This window comes from Condylostylus longicornis, unplaced genomic scaffold, assembly GCF_029603195.1.
Source record: "Condylostylus longicornis isolate FDR11 unplaced genomic scaffold, ASM2960319v2 ptg000226l, whole genome shotgun sequence".
NCBI classification, from domain to species: domain Eukaryota; kingdom Metazoa; phylum Arthropoda; class Insecta; order Diptera; family Dolichopodidae; genus Condylostylus; species Condylostylus longicornis.
Genome location: NW_026578193.1, coordinates 94535 through 114281, shown reverse-complemented (window position 1 = coordinate 114281; position 19747 = coordinate 94535). Strand labels below are relative to the sequence as shown.

Genomic DNA, 19747 nt, shown 5'->3' with positions numbered 1-19747 from the left:
CAAATCATTATTAACACTTCAAGTCAAGTAAGCGACTTAAGTGAAGCCGGCTTCAGGTCAAGTAACGTTTATATAGACAATAATAAGTTTGAAGCAGCCATATAAACGGAGTACATACATATTACTACATCATATTGTGTATCTACCTTGAATAGGTATGTACCGTATAACAAAGTACGAAATTTTAAATTTATAACTATTACTTTCATACATTGTTGTATGAATATTTTTACCTAACTTTTATGAAATGAAAAATTAAAAAAAAAATTTTTGTTATCAAAATAAAAATAACAAAATTTTTACCTAACTTAATTTCATTTTATTTCAGTTCAATGTTTTTGGTACACTCGTTTGTTTACAATATTTTGTTTCTTTCTTGCCTACACAACTCTTATTACCATCTATTTCTAAAAAAAATTGAATATTTTAAGAATTTGGAAGCAAGATGCAAACGAAAACTAAACGAGTTTGGAAACGAGGAATGGAACGAGTCGAATTACTTATTAATATATATACTTTCCTACTTATTATAGATATACTTTGGTGTTAACATATCACATTATTTTTTATTTTACCATGTTTACATTCGAAAAGTCAAAATAGTTTTCAGGGGAAATGTTGAAAAAAAAATTCAAATAATTTCATTGTTTACAAAGGGGTAAAGTCTTATTTTAAACGAGAACAAGGCATAAAAAATTTAACTATTAAATCAAAATATTTTATACAGGGGTCGTTTAAATCGGGGGATGTCTGTATATAAGTTTTTACTATAATTTTATTTTTACTACCGTTCAACTTCATACTTTGACTTTTTTTTTGTTTTTAAATTTTGTTTTGCATTAACAGAATAAAACATATAGTTTCCGATTAGAAATTAAAATAGTGAGCGAATATGAAACAATTTATTCTTCTAATGTCTTTATATCTAACAAGTCCCAATACTCAATTTTTTTTACGAAATATTACGAATTTTTGGCTTCGTTGCTGGTTTTCTCTTTAAATGCCACTGATCGTGTCATATTTTTTATTTATTTATTTTTTTTTTAAGTAAAAAAGAGTTCAATATTTTAAAAAATCTTAGGATATTATACACATTTTTTAAAAAGCTTCCCATTTAAATTCTATTGCACGAAAAAGAAAGAAAGGTAGGAGGAAAGAAAAAATGAAAAAAAATTTCAAATTCATATTTCAGTATGGTTTCAAGTGTTAATTAGGAAGGATGTATGATTTTTTATGCACATTTTTTATTTCCCAATAAGGTAAGTTGAGTAGTGTCGGCTAACAAAAATGTTATTAAAAGTAATATAGGTTGACACATTCCAACAACTTGAATTATCTCATTTCGGTTTATTTATACGTTACTTATAAAATTCAAATGTTTCAAGTAATTTCAGTTAGTTTTTAACTTATTAAAAATAAATATGTATGTACTCGTACCTACTTCCAATAAATTTTTTTTAAATAATTATTTTAAAACTATTTCACACATGTTATATTGAGTGCTTCAAAAATTTTGCTGTGCTCTTTTTTCATATTTTATTAGCAGGTAAACAAGAGCAATCTATTTATAAAATGGCCCTGCCTGTGTATGAATCTTAATAGTTAACGCAAACGGACAAAAATTTACGGATATCAGTACCTACTACTTGTCATTTTACAATCGGAGTTTTTGAGTCATTTCCTAAGATAATATTTATTTCAAAAATAAAAAAGATATTCGAATCCGGTCATAAAAATATATTATAGTCTTTTCCAAAACCTTTTAAATATTTTTTTACTTAGGTAATATATTAAGTTTTAAAAATTTTTTTCACAAATAAAGGTAAAATTTAGCAGTGTATATAAAATTTGTATTTAAAAAATAATATTTGATTGTACTTTAGATATTATTTTCTAATTCCCTCTTCAAATTTTTTCTTTAATATGTATTCATATCAATATTTAATAATTATCTTTCATTAATTATATTTTCAACTTGACACTACAGTTACTTCCCATCTTGAGTTAACTTGCTCTATGAGAAAAAAAACTGTTCACTTAAAAATAATGAAATGCTTTCAGTAACATATAAAACGTTGAAGGCGAAGGTTGTGCTTGTTGTTTTTCCGCCTTTTTTTAAATTTTAAAATAATTATCAATGAAAATATTAATATATTTTTTTGATTTTTCAAATATATTTTCTAAATTTTACCTGCTTTATGATAAGTGTGAATTTATTTTAATATTTCTTCTAAAAAAATAGCCACTTCGATTTAAAAAACCCATATAAAATAAGGTCGTGCTTTCAAGTTTCTCTCTGAGAATTGGGACTTGTTAGATATAAAGACATTATATTCTTCCATATATTGTTCTAAGTTTTAATTCTTCGAAAAAAATGTTTTTTGTCAGCTAACGTATGGAAACGTGCGTTGTTTTATATTATTTAAATTTCAGAAACTTTTATAATAAAATGAAACAAAGACAACATGCACTAATTCGTTCGGTAATAAAATTAAATTGTATTTTATTAACATAAAAATGTAACATTATTTCATTTTTTAAGGCAAAGTTGAGTCTAGAAGTAAAACAACGTAAACACGTAATAACATATGCCTACGCTTTTTCTTTACAAACTTTTTCCAACTTTTTAATTTTCTAACATGCACTTTATACTATTTTTGTCTCTCTTTAAAAACAACAATTCAGTAATCACTAGGGGCCCCTGTGGTTTGCTTATAAGCAGCATTATCTGTTGTAAAAACAGGATTGTGGCAATCAATTTTAAAATAAGTTTAGAAAAATTTGTAAATATTATGGCATACATATGCAGGTATATACTTGTATATGCATAAATATCATATTGGTTTGAATACTAATGATAAATAAAAGTAATGGAAATATTTTTAATTTAATAAATTTTAAGATGTAATATGTGTCACTGTTAATTACATAGATATGATTAAAATTCAATTTAAGAATTAGTTAACAATTAAGAACGAAAAATTTCCTTCTAAACAACGTTATCTAGATAAGTACGTAACGTTATCTAGATAAGTACGTAACGTAACATTATTCGTGTTCTTATATCTCTCACAATTTTTAGTTTTAGTTTTTTTAATTCCATTCCATGTTCAATTCAACAACAAAAAATTATTTCACTCTTACTTAACTCATTTAAAATATTTCGCTTCCTTTTGCTTTTTATTTTTGTTTATGGTAGTAAAGCAAAAAAACAAAAAAAATATTACTACTCTTTTTTTATTCTCTTTCGCTTTTCGCTTTTCGCTTTTCATTTTTTGTTTTTGTTTTACAGTATGTACAATCAATTGAGTAATGTATCTACCCAGTATTCTCTTTTGCTATTTTCATTTTTTTGTTTTTGTTATTTATTAGATTATATGTATACCTGTTCATGAACTGGAAAAATCTTGTAAAATATAATATAGATATTTTTGAAATAATTAAAATTCTTTAATGAAAGAGATAAGGAAAAATTATAGAAAATATTCGATTATAGACCGATATTCGCTAAAATCAATGACGACAAAACTATAAGGAAGTTAAAGCATCATTTAGTCTCTAATAGTTTTTTGTATCATGATCAAGGTTTGAGAAAGGGTATAAGTACGCAGAACTCCCTGACTGATTTTTTTGAGATGATTGAGACGACTTGAAAAAGACCTTTGACACCATTAATCATCAATTATTATTAAAAGCTTTCTTATTATGGGGTTTCGGTGTTTTCGATCGCTTTGTTGGAAAGCTATTAGGCAAACCGGAGGCAGTTTATAAATTTTAAAAATACATATAGTTCTATTAAGGTTGTTAGCAGTGGTGTTTCTCAGAGATCGATTTTGGGCCCACTCTTATTCCTAATATTCTTCAACGACTTTCTTAAATTGTTTGTTATAGGGAAATCGGTATAGTTGGTGAAAAGTTAAAAGAACATTGTTTTATTTGTCCTACACCAGACTACACAAAAAATTTTAAATTCTAGATATCAACATAAAATATATAAAAACATAAAGTTATAGATATATAAACATAAAATTATATAAAATTTATTATAATATTATAGCTACTAAATCATAAAAATACTTATCAGATAAATATAAAAATTAACTTGAAGTTTTAATAAAAAAATAAATTTTATGTAATAAAATTTAATAATTTAAATAACACCTGTTTAAAATTAATTTCAACTGAACTGTACTGTGACTACATTAATGTAGAAGAATATGTACAAAATTTCCAATTATTTTATACAATTTTGATTAGAGAAAAATGAATTGTACAGTTAATTCATTTTTCGCAATTAAAGTTAATTATATAAGTTATGTGTGTGAATCGTTATGTAGGTAATATAAACAAAATTGAGCCAAGTTTAACCGCATATGTAATGATTTAAGAAAGTGTATGAAGGTGTGTGCAATAATTTCAAAATTAAGTCAGGGGTGGAGAGCCTTTTGTGAGAAAGATCTCCACAAAGTGATAAAAAGTGTATAGTATTTTTCCTGGTTTTAATTTTTATAAATGTTTCTTTTAATATGTTGTTGTAAAGAAAAAGGGAATTTTAAAATCAAAGAACTATTTACTGGGGAGCTTAATCAAGTGCTATACTGAATTTGTGTTTTCCGTTTGATATTTTTGATATTTTGTTGAATTAGTTGAATCAAGCTTCTCTATTTAATCTTAAATTAAGCATAATAAAACTCTTTCTTTTGAAAGTTGCATAGTGAAAACAAAGCAAATCAATCTAAAAATTTTAAAGTTTTCCGAAAATTTAAAAATTTAAATTTTATACATACATACATGTACAACGCAGTTACAGTTTTATAACATTTTTACACCGCACAAACACATATTTATGTTACCTAAATAAACTAAAAAAATTGCAAAGTTTTATTTTTATGTTTTGGGTTACTTTTTTGTAAAAAAAAATTAAATTTAAAAAAAATTGTTAAATGTTTGTTCCAAATTTTCAATGCTATCATTCTATAATGGTTTGAAAGTTTAAGTAATTATTAAACATTTTGAACCAGTTAACATTGTAAAAAATTTTCATTTTACTTTAAAACTTTGCAAAGTTTGCGTTTTACTTGTAATTTGGATGTCACAGAAAATATTTGGAGAAGTCTTAATTACAGTAATGAATTTTAGCAAGAACAAATTTAATTTATTTTATAAATTTCATTGGTTAATTCTATTATTATTCCTTGAAAAAATAGAGTCAATTTATTTAAAAAGTCAAAGAGTTTGCAACAGATATTAGGTTCAGTCAAATCATAAACAACTTTTTAAATAATTTTAAGAAATTTGATAATAAAGTGCATTTTCATAAACTCAATACTGCAAAACAATAATGTGATACATACGTAATATATTTTTAACAGTTGTATAAAAATTTTTGCTATTTTGAATTTGCAGTATTGTGTTCATGAACAAAAAATGTCGTTAAAAAAAATAGTCATTTATTTTGAACCAAATAGTGAAAAATTCCATTTCAGAAAAAAAAAATTAAGAAAAACAAAAAAAGAAAACTGAAACAAAAAGAAATTTTGTTATATTTAAGTACAACACTTAACAATTAAAAATGTAAAACCAAACTGCAAAAACAAGTAAAAAAAAGTACAGCTGATTTAATTGCGCTAGCTATGATAATTTAAATATTTTTGTGATAGGTTAACAATGTTTATGAACAAACTTGATTAGCAACATTTGTTTATGAATACAAATACAGCGCAGTTCTTGCTATATAACGCGATATACTGTGTTTATGAAAAGGCCTAAAATTTTTAGCGTATCTCATTATATTTATTAAATAAAATTTATACTAGATTGTAGATTTGGACAACCGAAATAACAGTGCACCGCGACCTCATATAAATTGCGCCCCTCCTCCCTCCCTCCTCACCTGAACGCGAAGCATGCTCTAAAATACTCGCTCAAGACCTATTCTCCTCGCGAACTCAAGTAATTTTTGAGTTAACTCTGTGTTAGGCCCGTCGCTTGACACAGAGTGACCCAGTTGCGCCTATCCAATTCATTGAGTTTCTCAAGGCAACTCCAACGGTGCTTTGCACCGCATCAGTCTCTGCAACTCTCGTAGCCAACATGTTGGGCATCCATAAAGAGATGGTGGCATTCATGCCACTACGCTCCAAGGCCCTGGCAATCGTGTCATGCGAAGTGTTGTCGAAAGGCTCCTCGATGTCCAAGAACACATATACGCCAAACATGATATCTAACACACAAAGCGGGGTGCCAAACGTGATATTCGGTACCTGCATTCCCTACATATTTCTAGGTTTTCTTTAACTAAAAATTCTAACAGAGACTCAACTCAGGTGTTGGTGTTGCTATTTCGCAATGCTTCGCGATGTGCATTTGCATCACATTCGATGATGAGTGGGCATCTCTTCCTATTGCACTGATCGATTTGCCCCCAACATTAATGCGAGCTCTGACAAGTACGAGGTCTCTTTTCATGTACTCTGAAAATAAAATAAAGTTAATATTTTTCCCTATTGGAATGCAAGCCTTGTACGTTTCTAAACTTCAAGTCCTCCATCGTCTCCTCTGTCACTACACTGAGCGAAAAAATGCATTCTAGAATTAATTACGAACGTATTTGAAATGAAAATGTGGCATTATAAAACATTTTTTAAAACTTTTCACGAAACATTTTTTAATCAAAAATGAACATTTTCATAATAAAGTTGAAATATTTTAATTTCAATGTAACACTTTCAAATCAAAAATGCAAACTTCAAAATAAAAATATCATTTTTGATTTTAGATTGTTCCAATTTTAAATTAAAAATTAACTAATTTGAATCTAAATTTTTTATATTTGGTATACCTTCAAAAATTGTCAAAATAAGAAACAATTTGTTCATTTTCAATACGAACGTTTTTGATATTAAGTTTAACTCTTTTGAATTTAAGTTGAATGTTTTTGAAATAAAGTTGAACGTTTTTAAATAAAAATTGAAAAATTTTGGCATTATATTGTTTTGAAATCTATTGTATTTTTTTCATTTCTAATTGAAACTCTGTAAAGAGTTGAGATGTTTAGTTATTGAGGTGTGTATAAAATTACAAAATTAATTGATTAACTATTTTTAAAAAAAATTTAAGCGTGGCAAAAATGATATTGAAACTGCAAAAACTATTGAAAGTAAAAAAACAGTAAAAAAACTAGCAATTTTCAAGTTGGAGATGTGAGTTATAAAGCTGACGGAGAAATGCTACAGATTATTACCAAGGAGTACTCTCACCAGGAATAGAAGCAATAATATAGAAGTTTCAATAGATGTAGAAATAGAAATACCAACGAAAATGACAGATAATGAAGCTGCTACTCGAATTTGAAAAGCCTCATATTTTTCCAGTCTTAGAATTACATGTACATACATACATTCGTAAACATGTGTTTTGGTTAAAATTTTTGCAAATATCAAAACAATGTTTTTTACTACGATTCTTTAGCGGTTGATATAACTTTTAGAAGCCTTACATATATACTACGTCAAGTAAAGATGAAATGGTGGAGCAAAACCTGACGGGCTTCGAGCAAAATTGAGGGAAAAATCATTTATGTGGCCATCCCTTACAAATTTTTAAGGTAAGTAAAAATATTTTCTAAAAAAAAAAAATTAATATTATTAGGCATAATTTATTTTATTAACTTTTTCTTAATAACTTTTTTAGGAAATATCAACTCTTTTGAAAGAAAGTTTAAAGAAATTAGAGAAGCATATTGGTTTATATTAGGATATTCGAAAAGAGAATTCAAAAAAGGAGAAGAAGTACAATACTACGGAGCACCAAATAGGAGAACAAATATTCTGAACAAAGTATCACGGCGGCCATGGATTAGGTCTGTATTTCGATGAGCCGTGCGTTTAAATGATCGTACGGCTCACATTCCTCTGAATCATAAAAAAAAATCACTGTTGGGAATGTTTTTAAGAAAATTTCTTTTAATTTCAGTTTATGTGTTTTTAAAATTCATTGCTGAACTGAAAATTCTCAGGAAAAACAGAAAACTTTCTTACGTCAAGTAATGAAAAAAATCGGAAGTGGAAGTACCAATCATATTGCCAATTTTTTCATATTTCCTATATGACTAATTGGCAGCATCTAATGTTCAAAGTCAGTATTTATGTTGAAAACAGAACAAGAGCGATTTTCGGCGGTAAAACGTCAGAATATAGGATACACATATGTAAACAAGACTGCCCAAATTCAAGAGAACTCAATGAAAACCGTGAAATAAGCTGTTGTAAAGTGTGTATCACTTTATATCACAATACTGCACATTTCATCCACTGCTGTTCTGGGTTGAGAACAGAAGTCGTTCACCGATGCCGTGCACAGCTTTGCTGAATAATACATAATAATACGTCTTCACTTATTACGTTTACCAGAAAAGTTATAACTGGATTTTCAAAAACACAGTTTCTTTTATGATTACTTCAAATTTGCGGGCATGTTAACATATTCATTTTCTTCATAATTTCTGTAAAAGACAGGAAAAAATGAAAAAATCAAAAAAGACAGTGAGATCAGTAATAAGGGATTAAAATTTCACTTTGTTTTATTTGATAAAATTTCTCAACCTCTTTTGCAAATAGAACCAGCGTAAAAAGGAAACTGCTACATTTTGCATTACGGGAAATAGCGCATTATGAAAAAAAGCAACAGTAGTTAATTGACTTAAAATGAACTTGGAACTCAAGCTGCGTTTTTACTATGTCATCTTGAAAGCCCGAAAATACGTACAGCTATTACATTTAAAGCCATTTTTAACACATTTTAAGTCAAGTAAGAAAACTTTTTGATTAGCTTGAGTGAAGTCGGCTTCAAGTACGTTCGAAGCATTCATTACTGACGTAACAAAAATATGTCGGTCGTACTGCCATATAACCGGGGTAAATGTCAATTTTTTTTAATGTAATGTAAATTAAGAGCTTTCATTAAACATTATACATTGTTTTGAGATATTCCATAGGGCTTCCACAAATCCTCGCCAATACTCTCTTTTTTGCGCTATTCTTTTAACTTCTGGATTCTTCTCCAAGTTGTTCTTGGTCTACCAATACTCCTTTCTCCTTACGGATTCCCCTCAAGGGCCTGGCGCGCCAATGATGTTGTTGGCCGCCTCAGAATGTGGCTTGTGCATCTCCACTTTCTTCTCCTTATCTGGACACAGACTAGTTCTTGTTTTGTAATTACCCATAATTCGTTCATTATTCTTCTGTCCCAGAAGATGCGGCACATAATTCTGAGACACTTGTTCAGGAGTACTTGTAATTTTTTAATGTTGATTATTGACACAAGCCATGTCTCACCTCCCGTAGACCAGCAAGATTATACGCATGCATCATATATTCTGATCTTGATTCTTCTTGCCATTTGTGTCCATCTCCATACCACCCAACAAGTATCCAAATTCTGCTACCTCAATTTGGGTATTTTGTAAGTACATATATTGACTTGTAGCATTTATTCTTGACTGGGTTTATGCGGAGACCAAAAGCTTCTACCTTTACTCTAAGCTCGTTGATGGTTATTTGCATTTTTTTTAACTGAGCAGCTCAATATGACTATCAATATCTCTGGCGTATCTGCCAGGTTATTCCTCGCCTGTGCGCTACTATTCCTTTCATGTACTTGTCGAGCACAGTGAAGAATAGTAATGAGGACAGGGGGTATCCTTGTCCGTCTTCTGCTATTGTTGTTATTGAAGCACCTAGTCTACCGTTGTGCAATACTACTGTTTCTGCATTTTCATATAGGGACTTTACTATATTTAAGATTTTTACAGAAAATCTGTGTCTCCATAGGTTAGCCTGTTCCATTCCACTAACTGCTCGATATTTTGGCATACTCTGCGCACCGAACGACCTTGCCAAAAACCTGCTGTTCTTTTCTGATTCACGCATCTGATTTTCCCAATATTCTGGAAAATATTATTAGGGCTAGAATTCTAATTACAACGCTGTTGTGTTGTAATTCCTCTCAAGTTTCTGCATTGCGACCTGGGATAATTATGTATAATTGTGCCAGTTTTCCGATCATTTGCAATATTTTCTTCGTGCCTTATCTTGTATATTATTAGCCTTAATGCAGTTGCAGAAGTGTACTCCAGTCTTCAGTAGGTATGTCATCGATAGCTTCGGTCCTATTTTTCTTTAATTTTCTTGTAGCCGCTAATATTTCACTTAATTTTGAGGGGCCCCGATTGATTGTGGCATCCTCTCTGAAATTTATGACTGGTTCTTCTTCTATGTCTGCTTCTTGGGTGTTCGTTTCTGCGAAGTATACTTTCCATCTATTCAGTTCTTCTTCAGTGGAGGTTATTATCATGCCATTCTTGTTTCGCACTAGCATTTGTTACTACATGCAGTACTGGATTCAATTTCGTTTCAATATTCCCCTCTATTATGTATATCGGTATCGGCCGATAAACGATAATTTATCGGCAAAATTTTGTGTTTGTATTACCAACATTGTTTATCGGTAAATTTTATCGGAGTCGGGAAAGCTTTTTTTCCCTGTATAGGAAACGTATTAGCTGGTATTATGAAAACGATAAATTGTCGGGTTTTCACCGATTTAAAAGCGGGTACAAATTTTTAGACGACAGATTTTTTTTTTGTAAAATCTTCATTTTATCAAGGAAACTGGTGTAATTAATTGCTTTTTTAAAATGTAAGCATTTTTTCTAAATTATTTTCTTTCAAAATGTTATTCATATATTTTATTTAGGAGTAAAATCGTAAGCAACAAAAAACAAATTGCGCGGTTAGTAGAAAAAATGGAAGAGGACTTAAACCTGGCAAGGAATGATAATCTGAAATTCTGGATAAACCTAAAAAATGTGTACATATTATATAAATAATAAAATAAAATAGGTACATAAACATACATTTTGTTGTCTAAATCCAATGGATTAGTTGAATCTCTTATATGTCGTCTTTGAATAGCTTGCGTTTCTTCACTTTCAAAATATAATGCACGTGACATTTTCCCGATATATGTATACTTTTATTTTACAAATTTAACAGAAAATAATTTTCTTACTACAACTTTTTAGCACATCAAAACCAAATTCAAAATAGTTTTAAAAATTTTTTGAAAATAACTTTTGAAAGAAAACAAATGTCATTAGAAAAAAAAACATTTTCTCCAATTTACAAAAACAAAAATTTGTATGAAAAAGCTTCTTTTAATCGGTTGAAATATTTTTATCGGTATCGGTTCATAATACAGAAGAAACCCAAAACCGATGAGAACTGCCGATAATATATCGACCGATACCGATGTTCATAATAGAGGGGATTATTAAATAATTACTGATTTCAAAATTTTCAGTCCGTTAATTTCTCTTTTAAATATTTGAATAAAATACATACATACATACATACGTAATTATGACTCAAGCAACTTGCTTTCACTTGTCAAAAAACAAAATAACCTTCGTTCTTGATAATTCAGTTCTAACTTAGTACTAGTCCTTGTACAAAAAAAAAGTGAAACAGGATTTCGAGGATCCTTTTACATTGTAAAAGAATAATCGCATTAACAGTTTCTTTCGAATCATTAAGTAAAAGGTTAAATCCGCATTTGCAATTCTGACTGCGAGAAATCTTATTAGCTAAAATTGCGCTGCAATTGAACTACCGAAGCAGCGCCGCCAAAAAAAACTTCTGGTTTCAAAAAGTTTGAATTGTATTCCCTACTAAATCGGGTTATGAATATAAAAGCAGAAAAATACTTTCTGTTGTCGAATGGACAACAGAACTTTTGCAGTTCTACCACCAAAAACAGGATGCTCTTTGGAGCAAACCTCGAAAACATGCTGCCATTGCAGATCTTTGTTAGAACTGCAAAGGCAAATTCAGTTAAAGTGAAATAGCAAAAAATTAAATGCATTTTTTTTTTTGAAAATCTGTTATTCGATACAATTGTATTTGAGAGCTTAAAAATTTTGACGCATTGTATTTAATTCTATTGGTTATTTTAATAAAATATTTTGTTTTAATGTTTGTATGTATTTTATTTAAAAATTTCTAGTTATTTAACCTGTTAAGAGATTTTCTTGTGTATATGCGTCAATTTCAAAAGTTGGTTTTTTAGTTAAAGTCGTATATGTGCGTCATACCGAAAAAGAAAATTGCATTTGCTATGAAATTTAAAGTTAAGCAAAAAACGTCTTCGTTTAAAATTAATTCAGCAAAGTAAACCGAGCTGTCTAGGAAAAACTAATCGCTTAACAGGTTAATAAAATGTTTTAGCTACATATTTACATACTAGATTTATCCATTTTGCTTTTTAAAAATTCGCATTAACCAACAACAATAACAAAAGCACTGAAACCAACTGAAATAAAACATGGATCCAAAAAATTTCGCTTACACGATTTGACAAAACATCCAACGCTGAAATGTTTTGTTGAAACGCCTCACACATTAAAAAATTTATGACGAATTAAAATCTAGGCGAATAACGTTAGAAGTAATTTTTAAAATTTTGTGATTTTCAATTCGTATTTTATATTAAAACTATGATTTAGGTTATTATGAAAAAACAAACCATTAGTGAGGAAACAAACTTTAATTCTTAAACATCTATAACAAGGCAAATGTAATTAAAAAAAAACTTAACTTTTTTTAATATCTACATACATACATACATACATATGTAGCATATATAGCTTGTAATAAAAATAATTGTTTTTATGGTAAAACAAAAGTAGCGTTTATATATGTTTACTTATGTATGTACATAAAATACTAACTCATAAATTTTTAGTTTAAAACAAATAAACCAATAGCAGCCCTCAAAATTTGTAAAACTAATGGAAAGCCATCCGGACGTAGCTTGTGATAGTTAAGTTCGGACTCAATAAAAGTATATTGGAAGAAATGTGAACGGAACTATGGAGTTAAACGGTCTGGCACCTCTAATAAAAAATCAATTATATTGATTCAGTTTCTGGTAACTTCAATGGATTTGATTAATCCTTATACATCTTCGTATCCTTGCAATATTTTCATTTTCCTCATCATCACTAATATTACTGGGATACTTATAATAGAATTAACCGACACTCGATCAAAACATGAAACCAATTGTTTCATAAAATAATAAACTAAGATATCAATTAAAAATAAAATTTTAGAAATATCTTTTTGTTTTTATAACCTACACACATATTGAAATATAATTTTTTTTTAACCTCAATAGAAACGATTTTTTCTTGAATGAAGTTAACGGTTCGTTAATCATATCATTTCGGTGAATATTCGATTAACTTAAAATGGTTCCATAACCATTTAATGTTTAATTTTGTGATTTATTTTAATAAATGGTTCCACAACCATAATAACGTTATTAAACATAAACACATCGACAACTTTTTTGTTGACATCTCAGAAAATTGTGTGCGGATACGTCATAGATGCAATTCTGAAAATTTTTGACCTTTACTTAAGATTCTCAAAGTATATTACTAGAAGTATTTTTATTTAAATATTAATATATATTCATATTATAACTTGTTTTTTTTAAATAAAAAAAATTACTTAATTGTATTTAAACGTCATTAATTAATTTTACTTTATTTTAGTAAATTACAGTAATTTTTTGATTTCATCGTAAAGTACAAGTACAAATGCACCACCTGTACCTCTGAGAATATTTGAGAACGCTCCCTTGAAGAAGGCTGATGAGCCTTCCTGTTTGGCTATTGTAGCCCAGCAATGTAAAGTATTTTTGTAAATAATTTCTGTCTTCTTACGCCCTGATTGCATCATCATACGACGACGCACTGTATCGAATGGATATGAAACGATACCCGCGACTGTTGTAACGACCTAAAAATTTTGGATATTTAATTAGAATAATTAAAGCAAATTTTTTTTATATCTTACCTGAGCGATGGCCCAACTGATATAAATAGGTGTGTTTTTAGGATCAGGGAGCATGCCTCTAGCTGTATCATAAAAGCCGAAGTACGCGGCACGGTAAATAATAATACCTTGAACTGAAACGCCAAATCCACGATATAAGCCAACAATACCATCTGTTTTGAAAATTTTGCTTAAACAGTTGCCGAGGCCTGAGAATTCACGTTCTCCGCCACTTTTACCGATATCAGCAGCCAGTCTTGAAATCGAAATTAAAAAAAGTTAAATTTTGTCAATGAAGTTTTTTTACATTTTTACCTTGTACGGGCAAAATCTAAAGGATATACAAAGCATAACGAAGTTGCCCCAGCGGCACCACCAGAAGCTAAGTTACCTATGAAATAGCGAGTGAATTGTGTATTTTTGTCAACGCCTCCTAAGAAAACCTTTTCAATGATATATATTTATAAATAACACGCCTGATTATATAAAAATAATATTAAGTCGTACTTGCTTGTATTTATCCTTAAAAGCAAAATTTAAGGCTTGGGTAGGAAAATATCGAATAACATTTGCTAAGTTACCACGCCAGTAAGCTAGCACACCTTGCTCTTTAGGTATGCGCACAAAACAATCAATCATTCCTTTATATTGCTTATCAGGAGAAATTTGTTTTGAAATATGTTGTACTTGCAAAAGTAATTTTACACGTTCAATTGGCGCAACAGTTGTTTTTGACACAGCGGCGGAAATACCTCCGGCAGCGAAATCCTTCAAGAAAGCAACTGGATCTGTCAAACCTCCACCCATTATCTAAAAATATGGAAGATGGAAAAAGTATAAATTTTCTAAAAATATATGCATAGTTATCATTTGATCAGCTATTAAAAAAGAAAATGTTTATGTATATGCACTGAACCATGTACATATATTTATATAATTAACATATTATGTCAGTGTCTTTTTCAAAAACAAAATCTTCGGAATGAAAATTATTAGTTCTTAATAAAAATTTAAATTTTTGTTTCGGATTTTAATGCATATAATTTTCATTCTATAAATTATTTAGAAATAAAAGTACATATTAATAATTTCAACTTTACGTGATTACGATAGGATTTACTGCATTCAAGTTTCTTCCAGTATTTCAATACAACCAATTAAGCTAAAAAAAATTAAGTAGTTTATGAGCTCAAAAAACACGTAGTTTATCTACCTCACAAAAAAATAATTTCTTTCTACATGGGTCATGAAGATTTCCCAAAAACGATCGAATTTCTGATTTCAATTAAAAGTTAGAAATTTAACTTGGAACTTTTGAGATGAATTTTCAAATGTTGTTAAGTAGGGTAGACTGCACTGTTGCTATAATTTTACCATATCTTCATAAAGCTAGTGCTGTTTTTTAATCGTGAAGTAAGGTTGTCAATGATATGAACAAATTTTGACGATTTAAGTTAAATAATATTAAATTTTTTTAGTAAATATAAAGAGAATTTTTTTTATTTATTCTAAGTTTTCTCAATTTCAGTTTTTTATTCACTAATAGTCGGTTTATTTTTTCAGTATTTTAAATTATGTGTCTACGATGTATGTAGTCATAACAAAATACAAAAAAAATATTGAATAAAAAAAAGGTTTTGTTTAAAATTTTGAATATTTTTTTCTGTACTTTGCTAAAAAAAATAAAAGCATCAGAAGACAGTTCATTAAAAATTCATTACTTAATGCGTACTGACGACAATAAATAAAAGCATTTCACTTTAAATGTTCTTAAACAATTATACATTCATATTCTGTTGTTTGCCGAAGAATAAAATATGGTTGAGCTATCGCATCCCTGGCTTAAGTCTATACCATTAGTAGAAAAACTAAATTCCAAATTGTAAATTCCAAATGGGGATCTAGATAACTTCTTAAATAGTGATACAAAATGGACAATAAATGTATATATATTATAATAGGCAATACTTATTAAAGTTAATTTATACATTAACTCTATACATGTTCGACCGATAGAAAACATAATATCATCTAACTCATACAAATAACATTATGATCAATAACCTAAATTTAAGATAATCTCGCTGCTATTTATCTTAATAAATAGTGAAACCCATAGCTCTTTCTTGGTCATTTTCTGAAATACTCTATGTATACATATGTAAGATATATTTATTTTTCAGAGTAGAAATAAAGTAGGTAGGTACCTACATTAAACTTCTGCTAGTATTAATTTCCCGTCAATCTGAAAATTAAAGTTTCACCATGTTAAATATATTATCCACTTAAGTTGATTTTTACGATTAGATAGATGTAAGAAATATAATAGTATGCACCTATGTTCATAAAATGAAGGAAGGTAGGATGAACTTCTTACCTAGAGGCACCTAAGACCTACCTAAATTTGTTCATTTTAAGGTATTGATCGACTTACCATTTAATAAGAATTGGTAATTAGGTAGGTACATGTGCCTACCCACTTAAACAACAAAAAATTAAGCTTAAATAGTTAAGGCGAAGCAAATATATATTTCAAATTGGCGATAAGAATAAGAGGATATTCAATTTATAAAGAATTCATTATTTTAGAATTTAGAAAATACATACTAACTTTAATGGTTTTTAGCACTTTTCCAAAAAATTTTTTGAAAAAAGTGCTTATTAGTTTCACTCTGTCCGTCCGTCCGTCCGTCCGTGGACACTTTTTTTGTTTACAAAACTTCTACACCCTTGAAGATAGAAAGCTGAAATTTTATATGTACATAGATCTTTACTAGAAACTTACTTCCGTAGAACAAAATTTTTACCTATCTCACCCCCTCTAGAAGTTATACCCCCCAAAACCTTAAAAATGACCTTTTTTAACTATTTGTTGCAATGAAACCATAAGCATTTTTGAAATTTTGCAAACGCAGAAAGGCAGCGGCTTGCTTTCCCTAGCGCGGTATACTACAGTTAAACTTTAGAAAAACAAAATGACCGTTCAAATTTACCGTTATCTAAAGTTCTTTTTTTCCAAATTTTTGATGTCGTTTTTCTTCTAGACCCCAGCTTGTAGAAGCTTGAAATTTTAGGGGCTTTTAGACATTGGCAAGTAGTTCATTTTGCTGGAAGAATCGAGCATTATGTTAACCCCTTTTTATATTAATTTTTGCTTTATTTCAAAGACTGCATAAATCGGTCATCCTAAAAATATGCAATCCTAGAAAGAGTTTTGTGTATGAATGAAAATAATTTTAATAGTGTGATAGGTACACATAGACTGTTTTTAAAAGCAGTATTTTCACTTGTTGAAGGGAAAAGTGCTACAATACAAACCATTGGTTTGACCCAACTTTATTTAATTTTCCAATTCATTATTATACATAACTCATCAAAATCAAGACACAATAAGTTAAAAAAAAATAGATGTAGCACATTTTTTATATACTTCCAAGACATTTTAATTTTGAAATAACTCAATTTTTATTATTTTTTTTTCCTTAAAGCTATTTTACGTAATGTAGTTTTAGGTAGGTACCTACCTACCTTTTATTTCTTATGATTTTATAAAATTAATGTGAAAATTTTAAATTAATATGAATAAATGTTGAATTTGCTCTTTAAACTTTATTCCAAAAATCGGTATTTTTACAGCAACAACGGTCGAATTAAAGTGTCGCAAAAATGTAACACTGAACTGAATAGAGAAAATTTATGTGCAACAGTGAAACATGTAGGTGATGGAGGAATGGTATGGGGTTGTATGGCCACATCTGAAGTTGGGGAGCTTGTGTTTATTGAAGTAATACTGAATAAGATGATGTACATAAATATTCTTATGGAAAATCTTAAGAAAAGTGCAGTCAATTTGGGTCCTCGAAATCATTTTCATTTCCAACAAGATAATTACCCGAAACACACTGCACATATTGTAAGAGGGTGGATACTATTAAATGTTTCCGGTACTCTAAAAATACCTCCCCAATCTCCAGATATCAATCCCGTTGAATATTTATGGTATACTTTAGAAAAAAGGGTTGAAACTCATCACATTACCTCTAAGACCCAATTAAAGGATGTTTTAGCAAACGAATGGGCGAATATTCAACCAAGTATTACTTAAAATCTAGTCAATTCTCAATGCCTAACAGACTAAAAGAAGTTTTGAAACGAAAAGGAATGCCTACTTCATATTAATTACTAATATTTTTTTATAAATTAAGATAAAACATGTGCTGTGCCTATACTTTTTTCGCACCGAATTGGCGTTAAAATTTTTATTTAATTATTTTTTGAGTTTTCGTTTACGAATTTAAAAATTTGTTATTACGTATTGAATAAAGAATGAATTAATGAATAAATTTTGCTTTTAGTGTTTTTCTGTAGAGTTTATATTTTTTTCAGAAATTCGGTTCAAACATAAAATTTCTTACTGTGCCTATACTTTTTTCGGTTAGTTATCAATTTTTCTATTATACATACATACGTATATAAATAGGTGATTTCATATGTACCTAACGTATGCGGATCTATTAACATATGATAGTTAAGTGTACAAAAGAATTTTTGGGAATTAGAAAGTACGTTTTCCACATACATAATATGTATGTATGCACGTTTAAAAACATTCTTTAATTAAATTTTAAATTTATAGAAAAAGGGTTTAAAAATTGAAGAAAAAATTATATATGTATGTACATATGTAACTTATTAATTCATACTATTTAAAAAATTATATAAGTTTAAACTTGGTGCCATGCGCCAAAAAATAAATTTTGTCCTTGATATCCAACATTACACGTAAGTATGGATATACTTTAATATGTACTTATACATATACTTACATATACACATTACGTATATGCATATATATATATATACGTACGTGCATGTATAAACTTTTAGATTTTACAAAAACCATCCTTTTTTTAAACGATATTAAATGAGATTTGGCAATATTAAAAAATTGTTACTTAACCACCAACAATTAGCAAAAAATTATTCTAAATGCACCTTGAAATATTGACATTGAATTATTATATAACTTTGTTAATGGAAATAATTTTAAATTAAGAACGTTATGATGTACAGAAAAGATAAACTGGTACATTTGCAAATGGCGTAAGCAATCACATGTAAAAAATTACTTTGTTCTTTGTAAAATTTAGTTTAAATAATTATTAATTGCCTTATTTTGTGAACCTAAGTATTTTAGAAGTATAACACCTTTCCCGTTTTAAAATTTCTTTCTTACGTAACTTTCACATCACTTAAATTTAACAATTAAATTAATTAATTTTCTTCATTAATAATAGTATAGTATATATAATAGAATTATTTATAATTAAAACTTACCTTATATTATTTAAATATTTATCACACAATTTAAAGATAAAGCCTTAACTTTGTTTTTTTTTTTTGCCTAATTTTTTCTCGACTGCCAAATCCTCAACAGCCCCGTTACAATCACTCACTAAATTAACTAAATAGCTGTAAGGCAAAAATAGAAGTTAGATAATGTACATATATGAAGCTGACTCCAATGAAATTTTCAAATGCTGATCAACCCTGCAGCTGAATTCGCAATTTAGTGTAGCTTCCATTCTTTCAACAAATATTATGATTGTGCACACAAATTATGCGTTCTCACCAATTTGCATTTTGTTGCCACTTTTATTTTGCGTTGGCTAAAAATAGTTAATTTTTTTTAAAAAAAAAGCAATGTTGATTTGTATATTAAATTCGAAATAACAAAAATCAAGCGAGTGCCAGTGTAAAAAATTATTCCATCCCTATAAAATGACATATATACATATTTAAAATATGTATCAGTATTTGCATGTAGTATGGATTTTCGTTTCAAA

The 19747-nt window shown here is 28.5% G+C and overlaps 1 protein-coding gene and 1 long non-coding RNA gene across 2 annotated transcripts; one reads left to right on the top strand and one right to left on the bottom strand.

The window, feature by feature from the left end:
• Positions 1-6954: 6954 nt before the first annotated feature.
• Positions 6955-10414, top strand: LOC129616491 (uncharacterized). Its single transcript, XR_008697555.1, has 4 exons — positions 6955-7065; positions 7120-7606; positions 7693-7861; positions 7975-10414. It is a non-coding gene; the product is annotated as an uncharacterized LOC129616491 (long non-coding RNA).
• A 3164-nt stretch (positions 10415-13578) lies between these two features.
• LOC129616485 (ADP,ATP carrier protein) lies at positions 13579-19399 on the bottom strand. The gene is made up of 5 exons (XM_055532134.1): positions 19239-19399; positions 14409-14711; positions 14217-14344; positions 13923-14157; positions 13579-13865 (listed from the first exon to the last, which is right to left on the bottom strand). Exons 2-5 carry the CDS (start codon positions 14706-14708, stop codon positions 13623-13625), a joined length of 906 nt encoding a protein of 301 aa, XP_055388109.1. The 5' UTR covers positions 14709-14711; positions 19239-19399; the 3' UTR covers positions 13579-13622.
• Positions 19400-19747: the final 348 nt, after the last annotated feature.